At 42.0% G+C, this 16984-nt stretch overlaps 1 protein-coding gene across 1 annotated transcript; it reads left to right on the top strand.

Moving 5' to 3' along the window:
* Positions 1 to 13955: 13955 nt before the first annotated feature.
* On the top strand, positions 13956 to 15635 carry LOC115159520 (vasotocin-neurophysin VT 1). The gene is made up of 3 exons (XM_029709318.1): positions 13956 to 14212; positions 14710 to 14914; positions 15194 to 15635. The coding sequence occupies exons 1-3, from the start codon at positions 14093 to 14095 to the stop codon at positions 15334 to 15336; spliced, it is 468 nt and encodes a 155-aa protein (XP_029565178.1). The 5' UTR covers positions 13956 to 14092; the 3' UTR covers positions 15337 to 15635.
* Positions 15636 to 16984: the final 1349 nt, after the last annotated feature.

The following is a 16984-nucleotide window of genomic DNA, read 5'->3' as shown; positions in this document are numbered from 1 at the left end:
GAAGTGCAACTGAAGCACGAAATTAGTCTGCATTTACAAACCGCTGCAAGATATTCCTTATGTGTTTGATCTTTCTTTCCTGTGTGAAAAGTGCAGAATTCTGCATTAATGCAACCCCTAAATTGAATTTGCTAGTTAATCTGCGTAAGTGGCTGAATTAGTAAGGTGACGGTGCATCATATTGTGTTAGCTTTCTGCCATGTTTAAGAAGTCAAAGCCCGTTGGATGAGTTATTTGAACAGCTGCCACCATCTTGATTTCCTTGCATTTTTTTCTTCTGTTCTCGGCCCATCTTCTCCTCTCCCCTCAGAGAATAGCAGGCAGGCCCGTTGCCCTAGCGACTCCAGACACAGGTGTAGCCTACAAATGCTGCTCCAGAGCCAGTACTGTTCTTCCTTCAAACAAGCATGCATCAAAAGTTGGTTAATTTGCACAATGTTTCTTGTTCACATTCGCTTGAAAATGTCCAAACTCACCAAAAATGAAATTCAGTAGCTCTTACACTACCGTTCAAAAGTTTAAGTCACTTAGAAATGTCCTTGTTTTTGAAAGAAAAGCACATTTTTTGTGCATTAAAATAACATCAAATTGAGCAGGAATACAGTGTTGACATTGTTAATGTTGTAAATGACTATTGTAGCTGGAAACGGAAGATTTTTTATGGAATATCTACATAGGCGTACAGAGGCCCATTATCATCATTACGTTTGCTGATGACACAACAGTGGTAGGAAGTACAGGAGGGGACTAAGCACGCACCCCTGAGGGGCCCCGTGTTGAGGATCAGTGTGGCGGATGTGTTGTTACCTACCCTTACCACCTGGGGGCAGCCTGTCAGGAAGTCCAGGATCCAGTTGCAGTGGGAGGATTTTGGTCCCAGGGTCCTTAGCTTAGTGATGAGCCTTGAGGGCACTATGGTGTTGAACGCTGAGCTGTAGTCAATGAATAGCATTCTCACATAGGTGTTCCTTTTGTCCAGGTGTGAAAGGGCAGTGTGGAGTGCAATAGCGATTGCATCATCTGTGGATCTGTTGTATGCAAATTGGAGTGGGTCTAGAGTTTCTGGGATAATGGTGTTGATGTGAGCCATGACCAGCCTTTCATAGCATTTCATGGCTACAGATGTGAGTGCTACAGGTCGGGCAGTCATTTAGGCAGGTTACCTTAGTGTTCTTGGGCACAGGAATTATGGTGGTCTGCTTGAAACATGTTGGTATTACAGACTCAGACAGGGAGAGGTTGAAAATGTCAGTGAAGACACTTGCCAAAAGGTCAGCGCATGCTCGGAGTACATGCATGTCTCAGTGTTACTTGCCTTGAAGCGAGTATAGAAGTTATTTAGCTCGTCTGTTAGGCTCGTGTCACTGAGCAGCTCTCGGCTGTGCTTCCCTTTGTAGTCTGTAATAGTTTGCAAGCCCTGCCACATCCGACGAGCGTCGGAGCCTGCGTAGTACGATTCGATCTTAGTCCTGTATTGATGCTTTGCCTGTTTGATAGTTTGTCGGAGGGCATAGCGGGATTTCTTATAAGCTTCCGGGTTAGAGTCCCACCCCTTGAAAGCGGCAGATCTACCCTTTAGCTGAGTCGAATGTTGCCTGTAATCCATGGCTTCTGGTTGGGGTATGTACGTACAGTCACTTTGGGGGGGACGTCCTCGATGCACTTATTGATAAAGCCAGTGACTGATGTGGTGTACTCCTAAATGCCATCGGAAGAATCCCAGAACATATTCCACTCTGTGCTAGCAAAACAGTGCAGTAGTTTAGCATCTGCTTCATCTGACCACTTTTTTATAGACCGAGTCACTGGTGCTTCCTGCTTTCATTTTTGATTGTAAGCAGGAATCAGGAGGTTAGAATTATGGTCAGATTTGCCAAATGGAGGACGAGGGAGAGCTTTGTACTCTGTGTGTGGAGTAAAGGTGGTCTAGAAATGTTTTCCCTCTGGTTGCACATTTAACATGCTGATAGAAATGAGGTAAAATTGATTTAAGTTCCCCGGCATTAAAGTCCCCGGCCACTAGGAGCGCCGCCTCTCGATGAGTATTTTCCTGTTTGCTTATGGTGGTATACAGCTCATTGAGTGCGATTTTAGTGCCAGCATTGGTCTGTGGTGGTATGTAGACACCTACAAAAAATATAGATGAAAACTCTCTAGGTAGATATTGTGGTCTACAGCTTATCATGAGATACTCTACCTCAGGCGAGGAAAACCTTGAGACTTCCTTAGATATCGTGCACCAGCTGTTATTTATATATATGCATAGACCCTTGCCCCGTGTCTTACCAGAGGCTGCTGTTCTATCTGCCAATAGAGTGTATAACCCGCCAGCTGTATGTTCTTAATGTCGTCGTTCAGCCACGACTCGGTGAAACATAAGATATTACAGTTTTGTAATGTCCTGTTGGTAGGATATATGTGCTTTCAGTTTGTCCCATTTATTTTCCAGCAATTGAACGTTAGCTAGCAGGATGGAAGGCAAAGGCAGATTAGCAAACTCGTCGGTGAAACGCCCTGGCCATAGAGAGGGGTTTTTAGTTCTCTATTTTGGTTAGGCCAGGGTGTTACATGGGGTGGGCGTTCTATGTTTATTTTTCTATGTTGGTTTGTTTCTTTGGTTGGCCGTGTGTGGCTCTCAATCAGGAACAGCTGTAGTTCGTTGTTGCTGATTGGGAGTCATACATAGGCAGCCTGTTTTTCCTTTGGGGTTTGTGGGTGATTGTTTTCTGTTTAGTGTTATTCCTGACAGGACTGTTTGGCTGTCGTTTCTTTTCGTGTCTCGTTTGTAAGTGTTCACTTTTACTGTAATTAAAAAGGATGAGCATTCATATTCCCGCTGTGTCTTGGTCCACCTTTAACGACGGCCGTTACAGTCGGCCTAAACCTCACAAGGTACCCTGATCTTTTTCCACAAAATCTCTGTTTCCTTCTCCAGCGAATGACAGGGATCTGGGCCTGGTCAGGTGTCTGTTGTATATCCCTCCCGCCCGACTCATTGAAGAAAAACTCTTTGTCTATTGTGAGGTGAGTAATCGCAGTTTTGATGTCCAGAAGCTCTTTTCGGTCATAAGAGACAGTAGCAGCAACATTATGAACAACGCGAAAAAACAAACAAAATAGTATGGTTGGTTAACTTCTCTAGGGTAGGGGACAGTATTTTGACGTCTGGATGAAAGGCGTGCCCGTAGTAAACTGCCTGCTACTCAGGCTCAGAAGGTAGGATATGCATATAATTAGTAGATTTGGGTAGAAAACACTGAAGTTTCTAAAACTGTTTGAATGATGTCTGTGAGTATAACAGAACTCATATGGCAGGCAAAAACTTGAGAAAAATCTGAGGTTTGTAGTTTTTCAAGTGATTGCCTATACAGTGACTTAGGGTTAATTTTGCACTTCCTAAGGCTTCCACTAGATGTCAACAGTCTTTAGAACGTTGTTTCATGCTTCTACTGTGACTGGGGAGAGAATAAGAGCCTATGGAGTCAGATGACTGAGAGAATGACATGAGTTCAGTGGCGCTTGCTCACGTGAGGGTTAGCTGTGTTCCTTTTCTTTGTTGAAGACAAAGGAATCGTCCGGTTGGAATATTACTGAAGATTTATGTTAAAAACATCCTAAAGATTGATGCTATACATCGTTTGACATTTACGAACGTAAATATAACTTTTTTTAACTTTTTGTCGTGACATTTTGCGCGCGCTTCCTGCATTTGGAGTAGTGGACTGAACGCGTGAAAAAAAAGGAGGTATTTCGACATAAATTATGGACTTTATCGAACAAAACAAACATTTATTGTGGACCTGGGATTCCTGGGAGTGCATTCTGATGAAGATCATCAAAGGTAAGTGAATATTTATAATATTATTTCTGAGTTTTGTTGACTCCACAAAATGGCGGGTTTGGTTTAGTCTCTGAGCGCTGTACTCAGAGTATTGCAAAGTGTGCTTTCGCTGTAAAGTTTTTTTAAAATCTGACACAGCGGTTGCATTAAGGAGAGGTGGGGGGCCCACGGGGGGCCAGCACAGAAAAAAAATGTATGAAATGTATGGAATTGTATGAAATGTATGCACTCACTACTGTAAGTCGCTCTGGATAAGAGCGTCTGCTAAATGACTAAAATGTAAATGTAAGTGTATCTATAATTCTTTGAATAACAGTTTAATATTTTATCAACGTTTATGATGAGTATTTCTGTAAATTGATGTGCTCATTCACCGGAAGTTTTGGGAGGCAAAACATTTCTGAACATTACACGCCAATGTAAAATGGGGTTTTTGGATATAAATATGAACTTTATCGAGCAATACATACATGTATTGTGTAACATGAAGTCCTATGAGTGCCATCTGATGAAGATCATCAAAGGTTAGTGATTAATTTTAGCTGTATTTCTGGTTTTTGTGATGCCTGTTGGGGAACGCCCCACAATTTGGGAACCACTGTGCTAGGGCACCAAGTCATTCACACTAGCTATTCAACAAAAACAGAAGTGTATGTAAATCTACATAAATAATTTGCCGTATTGGCTACAGCCTGTCATGTCCAGACCGATGCTGACATGAGGGAGGGCCTGAAAATGTAGCCAAACTTTAATGAGACTTTTAATTACATACTGTATATACAGTGTCATGTATTCATGGATGCCAAGGGAAGCAAGGCTTCCCCAAAAAATGGACCAAGAAAAAAACATACAATTATTTATCTTTCGTCTCTCTGTGTTGTCATAATTTTCCTTCAATTCGCAAGAGGCTGAATGTATCTCACCGGAGAAAGCATCCAAACGAGCGAAACATCACACCTCTGTCTCTGTATGTGTAAGCCATCTATCAGATGCGGTCTGGTCATAAAGAGTACGGCAGAGTTGACGCCCGTAGCATTGAATGCAAGGGAAGCCGACGAGCATTAGGCCTCTCTTGATAAAAAGTATTAAATTATAGCCAATCAGCATTGAGCTAAACTGAGTGAGCTCAACTGTGAATGGTCCTGGTGCACCAAAAAAAAGTGTCAAGGGAAGTCAGTTTGCATTTGGCTTCACTCCTAACACAGGAGAAATACATAATCGACAGAAACAACTTGAGTTGTTGCATCTCGTTGTGTTGTTGTCCTCTTTGTGGGCTATACTCGGCCTTGTCTTAGGACTGTAAGTTGGTGGTTGGAGACATCCCTCTAGTGGTGTGGGGGCTGTGCTTTGGCAAAGTGGGTGGGGTTATATCCTGCCTGTTTGGCCCTGTCCGGGGGTATCATTGGATGGGGCCACAGTGTCTTCTGATCCCTCCTGTCTCAGCCTCCAGTATTTATGCTGCAGTAGTTTATGTGTCGGGGGGCTAGGGTCAGTCTGTTACATCTGGAGTATTTCTCTTGTCTTATCCGGTGTCCTGTGTGAATTTAAATATGCTCTCTCTAATTCTCTCTTTCTCTCTTTCTTTCTTTCTTTCTTTCTTTCTCTCGGAAGACCTGAGCCCTAGGACCATGCCTCAGGACTACCTGGCATGATGACTCCTTGCTGTCCCCAGTCCACCTGGCCGTGCTGCTGCTCCAGTTTCAACTGTTCTGCCTGCGGCTATGGAACCCTGACCTGTTCACCGGACGTGCTTGTTGCACCCTCGACAACTACTACGATTATTATTATTTGACCATGCTGGTCATTTATGAACATTTTAACATCTTGACCATGTTCTGTTATAATATCCACCCGGCACAGCCAGAAGAGGACTGGCCACCCCTCATAGCCTGGTTCCTCTCTAGGTTTCTTCCTAGGTTTTTGGCCTTTCTAGGGAGTTTTTCCTAGGGAGTTTTTCCTAGCCACCGTGCTTCTTTCACATGCATTGCTTGCTGTTTGGGGTTTTAGGCTGGGTTTCTGTACAGCACTTTGAGATATCAGCTGATGTACGAAGGGCTATAAAAATACATTTGATTTGATTTGGTTGGCTAAAATTGACCCTTTCTTAAATTAGCCATTGATGGAGATAGAGATTTGGACTTAATTCTCCAACTTAATTCTCCGTACTGGCCAATAATTGTAACGGCAATTCTGATCCAACCATAAAATACTTTGTGCCCCTGGACTGAGAGGATGGAAGTTCAATATGTAGCTAGATGTAGAAGGCTTATGTTAACTAGCTAACGTTGCCCATGAAAGGAAGTTAGGCTGAAAGGAAGTAGCCTAGGACAACGAAAAATGTAAGCGTCTACTATATGACAGCGTTATAGACCGTTTCGTCAACATGAAAGAGGAGGATGAGTAGGGTGAGTCAATATGTTTTTCTACTTGCACGAACACACACACACAAATCAGAACCATGGACAGCCACATCATATTTAGCTTACTTTGATTGAACTAAATTGTTTTTGGTATCTTTTAGTTGTCACTGTATTAGACTAAGCATACTCCTATGATGATGAAGAAATGTTGCGACTCTCCGTGGTTCTAAATCAATATTTGTTTAGTAGTTGGAAAATGTCGGAAACATTAACTTTGTTGACTTCACTGGACAGGGTTTTGTTGTTGAATTTATTCTGCCACTGTGCCTTCTTATTTTATAGGACTTAGGCCTATATATCACAGTCACAGGCCATATGAGCTAACAGGTTATAGAGCAAACATCGCAATTATCACAACACATACACTACATGACCAAAAGTATGTGGACACCTGCTTGTCGAACATCTCATTCCAAAATCATGGGTATTAATATGGAGTTGGTCCCCTCTTTGCTGCTATAACAGCCTCCACTCTTCTGGGAAGGTTTTCCACTAGATGTTGGAACATTGCTGCGGGGACTTGCTTCCATTCAGCCACAAGAGCATTAGGGAGGTCGGATACTGATGTTTGGCAATAAGGTCTGGCTCGCAGTCTGCGTTCCAATTCATCCCAAAGGTGTTCAATGGGGTTGAAGTCAGGGCTCTGTGCAGGCCAGTCAAGATCTTCCACACCTATCTCGATAAACCATTTCTGTATGGACCTCGCTTTGTGCACGGGGGCATTGTCATACTGAAACAGGAAAGGGCCTTCCCCAAACTGTTGCCACAAAGTTGGAAGCAAAGAATCGTCTAGAATGTTATTGTATGCTGTAGCATTAAGATTTCCCTTCACTGGAACTAAGGGGCCTAGCCCAAACCATGGAAAAACAGCTCAAACCATTATTCCTCCTCCACCAAACTTTACAGTTGGCACTATGCATTGGGGCAGGAAGCGTTCTCCTGGCATCCGCCAAACCCAGATTTGTCCGTCGGACAGGCAGATGGTGAAGTGTGGTATCATCACTCCAGAGAACGCGTTTCCACTGCTCCAGAGTCCATTGGCGGCGAGCTTTACACCACTCCAGCTGACGCTTGGCATTGCGCATGGTGAACCCATGAAGCTCCCGACAAACAGTTATTGTGCTGACGTTGCTTCCATAGGCACTTTGGAACTCGGTAGTGAGTGTTGCAACCGAAGACAGACAATTTTTATGCACTATGCGCTTCAGCATTTGGCGGTCCCGTTCTTCACAGTCCGCGTTGTGACAAACTATGAAGAACGGAGCTAGCATGGTTCTGTAGCCAATGTAAAATGTAGCAATGTTACCACAAGGCTAATTTTCAATCAGTTAACACACAGCTCAGACACCCATACATACCCAGTGGCGTAGCCTTGCGGGGTGTGCTACGCCAGTGTGCATACCCCACAAGACATGCTGCAGATGTCTCTGTCCAGAACATAGGCTAAGAAATGCACAGTACTATATAGAGCCATTCATGGAACTCTCTCCCACCTCAGGTAACTCAAGCTAGCAATGAAATCTGATTTAATAAACAGATAAAACGTCACCTCACGGCACAATGCGGACTGTGAAGAAACACACACATACACTCACTCTAACACACACACTCTACACCCACCCCCGCATTATTCTTAGTAATGTATTGTAAAATTGTAATGTAATAATGGGGAAATGTTTTGTATGATGTCATGTTTTATTTCTGTTTGGGCCACAGGAAGAGTAGGTGCTGCCTTGGCAACAGCTAATGGGGATCCTAATAAAATACTAAATACTTCTCAAAGTAGAGGATGTGCGCCAGATGTCACTGGTCCTGCTAAGTGGACTGTCAAATAAAAATGAAGTGTGCCATTATGACAAACAGTCAGTCACTAAAGGATGTGGAGGGAGTTATAGAAGTGTCTGTTTGCAAAGTTCATAAACAAATATTGTGTAACTAAATCTCTTTTTCATATGGAGTGAATCCTTTCAATCACAGGGCCTCATGATAGACAACAGATTGTGAAAACCATAATAAAGGGCAGGAAAAATAGCTTGATTTAATGTTTTGAAGAAAATACAACTTTATGTTATTGTTATTTTATAAGGTATATCAATACATTTTACTCATACATACATACTTTCTTGAAGAACTTTTGAAAGAATGAGGGCATTTCAAAAATTCTATTTCAGTTTAAACAAGGGGGAAATGTAACAGTGTCAGCATGATAGGCTGTAGCATGAATTAGCATCAAAGCTTGTGATGTCACCAAGGTTTCTGTCAGACGCGCATAAGTGCTGTACAATAAGTATCTCCCACTCTCTTTCTCTCTCATACATACACACAGGCACATTAACAAAAGCACGCTCAGTAGCCCTGTTTATGCCTGGTTCTAACATGCGTCCATTGTCCTGATCCAGACTGGTTGCATAGACTAGACGTAACATAGTAAATGTAAATCCAGGACACTCAAATTAGTATGATACAAGTATGTTACGTTTGATATGGTTAGATAATAGTTCTTGCTGTGAGATGTTACTCCACTCTTCCACCAAGGCACTTGCATGTTCCCAGACATTTCTGGGGGTAATGGCCCTAGCCCTCACTCTCCGATCCAACAGATCCCAGACGTGCTCAATGGAATGGCTCTTCGCTGGCCATGACAGAACACTGACATTCATGTCTTGCAGGAAATCACGCACAGAATGAGCAGTATGGCTGGTGGAATTGTCATGCTGGAGGGTCATGTCAGGATGAGCCTGCAGGAAGGGTACCACATGAGGGAGGAGGATGTCTTCCCTGTAACGCACAGTGTTGAGATTGCCTGCAATGACAACAAGCTCAGTCCGATGATGCTGTGACACACCGCCCCAAACCATGACGGACCCTCCACATCGATCCCTCTCCAGAGTACAGGCCTCGGTATAACGCTCATTCCTTCGACGATAAACGCGAATCCGACCATCACCCCTGGTGAGACAAAACCGCGACTCATCAGTGAAGAGCACTTTTTGCCAGTCCTGTCTGGTCTAGCGACAGTGGGTTTGTGCCCATAGGCGACGTTGTTGCCGGTGATGTCTGGTGAGGACCTGCCTTACAACAGACCTACAAGCCCTCAGTCCAGCTTCTCTCAGCCTATTGCGGGCAGTCTGAGCACTGATGGAGGGATTGTGCGTTCCTGGTGTAACTCGGGCAGTTGTTGCCATCCTGTACCTGTCCCGCAGGTGTGATGTTCTGATGTACCGATCCTGTACAGGTGTTGTTACATGTGGTCTGCCACTGCAAGGATGATCAGCTGTCCATCTTGTCTCCCTGTAGCGCTGTCTTAGGTGTCTCACAGTACGGACATTGCAATTTATTTCCCTGGCCACATCTGCAGTCCTCATGCCTCCTTGCAGCATGCCTAAGGCACGTTCACGCAGATGAGCAGGGACCCTGGGCATCTTTCTTTTGGTGTTTTTCAGAGTCAGTAGAAAGGCCTCTTTAGTGTGACGTTAATTGCCTACCATCTGTAAGCTGTTAGTGTCTTAACGACCGTTCCACAGGTCCATGTTCATTCATTGTTTATGGTTCATTGAACAAGCATGGGAAACAGTGTTTAAACCCTTTACAATGAAGATCTGTGAAGTTATTTGTATTTTTACGAATTATCTTTGAAAGACAGGGTCCTGAAAAAGGGACTTTCCTTTTTTTGCTGAGTTTAGGTTAGTTTCCTAAGGTAAAAACGAAAGGAGGGTATTATAACTCAAAAGTCTAGTAACCCAAAGGCTGCGTGTTTGAATCTCATCACGGACAACTTTAGCATTTTAGGTAATTAGCAACTACTTACTACTTTTTTGCTACTTTGCACCTACTTAGCATGTTAGCTAACCATTCCCCTAACCTTAACCCTTTTAGCTAACCCTTACCCTAACCTTTTTAGCTAACTCTAACCTTAACCCTTTAACCTAAATCCTAACCTTAACCCTAATCTTAACCCCTAACCCCTAGAGCTAAACTGGTTACCAATGTAATTTAATCAGTAAAAAGACATATTTTGTCGTACCGGTGGTATATGGTCTGATATACCATAGCTGTCAGCCAATCAGTATTCAGGGCTCGTTCTGAAATGTCTTGATTTTTATTTTGGGGGATTTGTGTGCATTGTTCGGTATTACTGCACTATTGTAGCAAGAAATATAAGCATTTTGCTGCATCTACAACATATGAGTACGATACCATAAAATTAGATTAGATTTTGATTTTATCTCATCCACATTATGATTGTGCCCACATTTTTAGACAGGTGTAGATGTTTAAAAGACGCATTGTGATCTTATAAGTGTAAACAGACCATATCAGGACGCATGTTAACCACAGGTATAAACGGAGCTATACACATGCACACGATGTCCCCTGGCACATCTCTGCATTGGATTTGTTTGTCACTTTTCCTCTGACTAATTCTGACGAGACCCTTATTGAGAATTTACTATTCCAACGCCAGTATGATACCCAACAAGCCACCTGTTAGGACACTGAGAATTAACACTCATTTAGAAAGGCCCATTTGAATTTCCAATGGCTTGATTTATTCCTAAATAAAAACGTGTCAAATGTCACTGCATAAATATGGTCGTGTTCAAAACCACACACAAGCTGTAGCTTATTTTCTCCCTGCTCCATCTGTCCATGTCATGTCCAACTGATATTGGTTTCAAGGTTTATTTCAAGGTATTTATTATCATAAACCATGTTTCTATGCACAGTTTTTATGTGAGTAAAGTCATACAGTATAAAAAAAAGTCACTACAGCTGTGATGGAAACAGGAAGTTTCGGTACAATTTTATAAACGCCTACAGATAATTTGTTTGTTCGACATGGTGGGATCTTTTTGTGAGAGGTAAAATGAACTATGCGAAACACATTGAACTTTAGATTTGTATTCGGTACATGAAACATTTTAGGCAAAAAATAACATTTTGTGTCCACAATGTTATCACGCAGCAAGTCTGTTTGGTGGAAACACCACTGGTGAGAAAATGTGCATTTTTTCTTTATGCAGACTTTAGAAGATTTGCATGGAAATCTGTTGCCAATTGGATGGAACCCTGAATGATTGTTCCATTCAGAATTTTTGTCTCTTTCCCAGTTCCCCCACCACTGCCATAGCTCTGTGAACGATTGTTCCATTCAGAATTTTGGTCTCTTTCCCAGTTCCCCCACCACTGCCATAGCTCTACAGTAGACTATGTATGGAATAATTGGTCAGTCTAAGAAATGTGTGTGCCAAGTTGCACCATTGTAGACTAATGTAACAATATCATTGGGAATCCTGTTTCCTCTCCCAACTAGTTGCACTGGCTGTGGTTGTGACATCACATCATTTCCATACAGCCATGGGGGTGGAGGGTAGATATTGTTCTTTTTGCTCCATTCATTTGAAGGCTCCCCATGACTTCTCACTGTTGCTCCACTTTGTTTTCTGCCTTGCATACGAACAGCTGGTTTAGTGTAACAGTCATAAATATTCAGAGCAATTAGCCGTGGCATCGCTGTAAAGGACTGACAGCTTCTTTAGCTCATGTTCAGAGGTCCTGCTTGATGTGCCATAAACAAAATGGAAGATTTCTGATGCAGCTCATCACTCTTGGTCTTACAATGCTTGCTCTCTCTTTGCTGTCTCTTTCTCTCTCTCTGTGTCTGCCTGTCTGTCTAATAACCTGTCACAAGCACATCACTCTGGATCAATGTCACACATTTTGTTTCACATTTAGTGAAACATTTCTCTATTACTCACTATTTCTGTTCCTTCTTTCTCTTTTAACATTGCCATCCCTCTTCTCAGTCTCTTGTCTGATTGGGATGCAAACGGTTAATTAAGGGGAGACCACTTGCATGACCTAAAATGAGTTGAGAACACTAACAAATAATCTTTCGGCCTATGTTATGGAAATACAGGTTTAGGATGTGTTTTTAGAGACCATTATTGAAGTCATTGGCATTATATGTAATGAAATGGTTATATTTCTTTGGAATGCATATTGTTGGAATGTCTATGGTGTCACATCATTTCATATAGGCCTAGGCAAAAACCTGACAGTGGATAGGCTTGTCAAGAGCGTTTGCCAGACAACTCCTTGAAGTACAGTGGCAAGAAAAAGTATGCGAACCCTTTGGAATTACCTGGATTTCTGCATAAATTGGTCATCAAATTTGATCTGATCTTCATCTAAGTCACAACAATAGACAAACATAGTGTGCTTAAACTGTATTGTATTTTTCTTGTCTATATTGAATAGATAATTTAAACATTCACAGTATAGGTTGGAAAAAGTATGTGTACCCCTAGGCTAATGACTTCTCCAAAAGCTAATTGGAGTCAGGAGTCAGCTAATCTGGAGTCCAATCAATGAGGTGAGATTGGAGATGTTGGTTAGAGCTGCCTTGCCCTATAAAAAACACTCACAAAATTTGAGTTTGCTATTCACAAGAAGCATTGCCTGATGTGAACCATGCCTCGAACAAAAGACATCTCAGTAGACCTAAGATTAAGAATTGTTGGCTTGCATAAAGCTGGAAAGGGTTACAAAAGTATCTCTAAAAGCCTTGATGTTCATCAGTCCACAGTAAGACAAATTGTCTATAAATGGAGAAAGTTCAGCACTGTTGCTGCTCTCCCTAGGAGTGGCCGTACTGCAAAGATGACTGCAAAAGCACAGCACAGAATGCTCAGTGAGGTTAAGAGTAATCCTAGAGTGTCAGCTATGTTCCATAGTGCTACTGGCAAAATATTCTGTGGACAGATGAAACTACAGTTGAGTTGTTTGGAAGGAACACACAAAACTCCGTGGAGAAAAAAGGCACAGCACAGCACACCAACATCAAAACCTTCTTCCCAACTGTAAAGTATGGTGGAAGGAGCATCATGGTTTGGGGCTGCTTTGCTGGCTCAGGGCCTGGACAGCTTGATATCATCGAAATGAAATGAAAATGAATTCCAAAGTTTATCAAAACATTTTGCAGGAGAATGTTAGGCTATCTATCCGCCAATTGAAGCTCAACAGAGGTTGGGTGATGCAACAGGACAAAGACCCAAAACACAGTAGTAAATCAACAACAGAATGGCTTCAACAGAAGAAAATACGCCTTCTGGAGTGGCCCAGTCAGAGTCCTGACCTCAACCCGATTTGAGATGCTGTGGCATGATCTCAAGAGAGCAGTTCACACCAGACATCCCAAGAATATTGCTGAACTGAAACAGTTTTGTAAAGAGGAATGATCCAAAATTCCTCCTGACCGTTGTGCAGGTCTGATCTGCAAATACAGAAAACGTTTGGTTGAGGTTATTGCTGCCAAAAGAGGGTCAATCAGTTCTTAAATCCAAGGGTTCACATACTTTTCCCACCCTGCACTGTGAATATTTACATGGTGTGTTCAATAATGACATGAAAATATATAATTGTTTGTGTGTTATTAGTTTAAGCAGATTGTGTTTGTCTATTGTTGTGACCTAGATGAAGATCAGATCCAATTTTTTAATCAATTTATGCAGAAATCCAATCCACTAAATTACCAGTGTTATTGGTCCATTCTAATTAGTCTTTCTTTAATCAAATGGAAGAGGGATTAGTCTAATTTTGACAGTTGAATCATCGGCGATCAGATCGGACATTGGCGATGGTCACTGTGGGGAGAGGCAAATGATGTGATGACGTAGGCGCAAAGCTTAAGCATTATCAGCGTTGTACCAACTTGGACGATCCCAATAAATAACGGAACGTTCTTAGTGGTTAAAAAAAACGAGCCGTTTGAAGGAGTTCAGTTGTAGCCTACAGTACAAATTGGACGAAGCACTTTAGACTGAACAAGATGCCAGATTGTACTAGTCCACTTCTGTGCGTCCTGGGGCTCCTCGCTCTCTCCTCTGCGTGCTACATCCAGAACTGTCCGCGAGGCGGGAAGCGCTCTTTTCCTGATCTGCAAAGACCGGTAAGTTATTTTTCGATTGAAAATATTGTTTTCTAAGGAAAGTTACTCAGTTTTGTTCGCAATAATTTTAACAGTTGATTGGTTTTAATTAGGTTGTACGGGACGGAAGTGAGTGCTTTGGTGTTTTAATAAACTTTAGGCCTATTGGTGCAAAGAATCCATTGGTTTGAAATTAAATAGCCTATTCATTCTGTTCCGTGGTTAATGAAAATTAAACAGTTCATACAGATAAGCATCAAATCAGCTTAATGTGAATAGCCTACAAATGAGCTCTGCCAGAGACAAAATGTAGCCTACGGATATTGTTTTTGCGACATCGTCCTTTATGTGACTCATTGATAATGCCTGCAGTATTGAATCTTAAATAAAAGTAACTATTAATTTAAGCCACTGAAACACAGTAGGCCAATCAGCGGTGTTGTAACTTACCTGCGCTTTAGTCGTGTGTAATAACGCTTCTACACACGGCTATTTACAAAGGATCCTTTCATTTTCAGTGCATGTCATGTGGCCCCGGAAACCGTGGCCTCTGCTTTGGCCCCAGTATCTGCTGTGGGGAAGGGATGGGCTGCTACGTGGGCTCCCCAGAGGCAGCTAGTTGTGCGGAGGAGAACTACCTGCAGTCCCCCTGCCAGGCCAGAGGAAGAGTGTGTGGGTCTGAGGAGGGACACTGTGCTGCACCTGGGGTGTGCTGTGATGCTGGTAAGACAGTCCTCTTTCTTTGTTAGCCCTAGCCTGTCTGTCTGCTGGACTTGATAAAGACAATAAATGGAGAGGTGAGCTTGAAACCGATGTTATATTAATGATTTTACTAGTAAGAGGTGACTTATTGTGCAAATACTTGAACCCAAAATATATTTTTTTGCCTATATTTAACTTTTGCATCTTCCACTGAGGTGACATTTCAGTTCATAGTAAATGCAAAAAAAATCCATATTGATGTTTGGTCTACTATATGATTGTTCCATCTTATTTCTACAGAGAGTTGTCTACTGAACTCAGACTGCCTAGAGGACAGTAAACGTCAGCCACCCAGCGAGCAGAACAGTTCCTTGATGGAAGGTTTGGCAGGAGATCTGCTGCAGTGGATGCTGCATGCCACCAGAAGGGAGAGACCTCAGTAACAAACCACTGGCCATCCCTCACCTGAACACACACCCAGAATAGAGCCTAGATCAGTTTCACATGCACTACTACTGCAAAAAACTTACACATCATACACATACAACAGGACACAGGAGAGGAAGAGTGGGCTTGCTACATAAGAAAAACAATCAGCTCTAGTACATTAATATTTACTGTGCGTACAGTAGCCTTCAGTAAGTTTTCATTTCTAAGGCTTCAACTCAAATATGCATTGTACAATCCAATAGGGGTGGAAGGAATGTAAATATGTAGCAAATAAATATTTTCTTGCACTATTGAAATGTGTTTTTCCTATGACTTACTGAGAGGTACAGTAATAAGCAAACAACACCTTTATAGGGATTGTTCACCACAAAATCAAAAGGGTTCTCGTCAGGGTTGGTGCCTATAATTCAGTCTAAATTCCAGTGAATTCATGAATAGATTGGCACTCCTATGGACAACTTTTTAAATTCAACAGTCTGGAATACACATTAGGTAGGAAAGATTTGGCACCATATAATCTGAACTCTCTTTTTCAGGTAATACTGTAATGGGGATGTATAAAAAAGCTGACAGGCTATTGATAAAGTCTTTAGATCTATACCTTACTTTGATAATACAACCATAAAAATGTGTCAGATGAACACAGACTTGTCAGTCAATTGTGTAATATTTAACCCCCTGCATTACCAGGGATAACATGAACAGACACACCCCAAAAAATACCCAGTTGAACATTTCATATACAAAATCTGGATAAAAGTATTTAGTTTATTCAAATATCTATACTAAATAAATTACAAATGATCACAGATCAGTTGAAATGAAGACAGAAACATTTGGGTCGTTGACAGAGACTAAAAGAGAAAGACAAGAACTCTAGTAAGGTCTCACCAGGCACAACTTAGCTACAGCAGTTCAAGGTTATACAGAGAGTATAAAAAACATTAGGAACATCTGATCTTTCCATGATACCATGACAAACTGACCAGATGAATCCAGGGGAAAGCTATGATCCCTTTATGATGTCACTTGTTAAATCCACTTCAAATCAGTGTAGATGAAGGGCAAGAGATGTTAAAAAATGATTTTTAAGCCTTGAGACAATTGAGACATTGTGTATTTGTGACATTCAGAGGGTGAATGGGCAAGACAAAAGATGCCTTTGAACGGGGTATTGTGAGGAATAATTATCTTTTTACATCAGCACATGTATCAATATGTTCTATTGTTTTGGTGAATGCACCAATTTGTAAGTCGCTCTGGATAAGAGCGTCTGCTAAATGACTTAAATGTAAATGTAAATGTTTTGTTAAGCTACATGCTTGTGTGGCTAAATAGGGGGTATAACTGTTGAGGCATGCAGAAGGCTGTTTCTCAAACTAGAGTCACATAAGAAACCACTTGATACTGAAATACAATAACGGGCTCAGAGTGTACAGGAAGTGCGTCACGAGGCTGGGACCAGCCTGCACGCCAGCGATAGGATGAGTAAGTTTAAACCATGCTCATCCTCCCTCTGACAGGCCAGCAGTGAGCGGGAACTATCTCTGTCAGAGTATATAAGGGAGAACAAAGGATGGGTCGAGCAGTTCTCTGTCTGCCCTGCGTGGTGTTTCAGTGAGCCCGTATATATGAACATCA

The sequence above is a fragment of the Salmo trutta genome, chromosome 23, assembly GCF_901001165.1.
Source record: "Salmo trutta chromosome 23, fSalTru1.1, whole genome shotgun sequence".
Taxonomy (NCBI): Eukaryota; Metazoa; Chordata; class Actinopteri; order Salmoniformes; family Salmonidae; genus Salmo; species Salmo trutta.
The sequence above is the reverse complement of the archived record's forward strand: the minus strand, read 5'-3'. Positions and strand labels throughout refer to the sequence as shown.

Excerpts from the sequence above, each read along its gene's own strand:
- LOC115159520 (XM_029709318.1), top strand. The coding sequence starts at position 14,093 with ATGCCAGATTGTACTAGTCCACTTCTGTGCGTCCTGGGGCTCCTCGCT. Across the intron at positions 14,213-14,709 it reads TTCCTGATCTGCAAAGACCG|TGCATGTCATGTGGCCCCGG; the intron begins GTAAGTTATTTT and ends TTTCATTTTCAG. Across the intron at positions 14,915-15,193 it reads TGGGGTGTGCTGTGATGCTG|AGAGTTGTCTACTGAACTCA; the intron begins GTAAGACAGTCC and ends TTATTTCTACAG.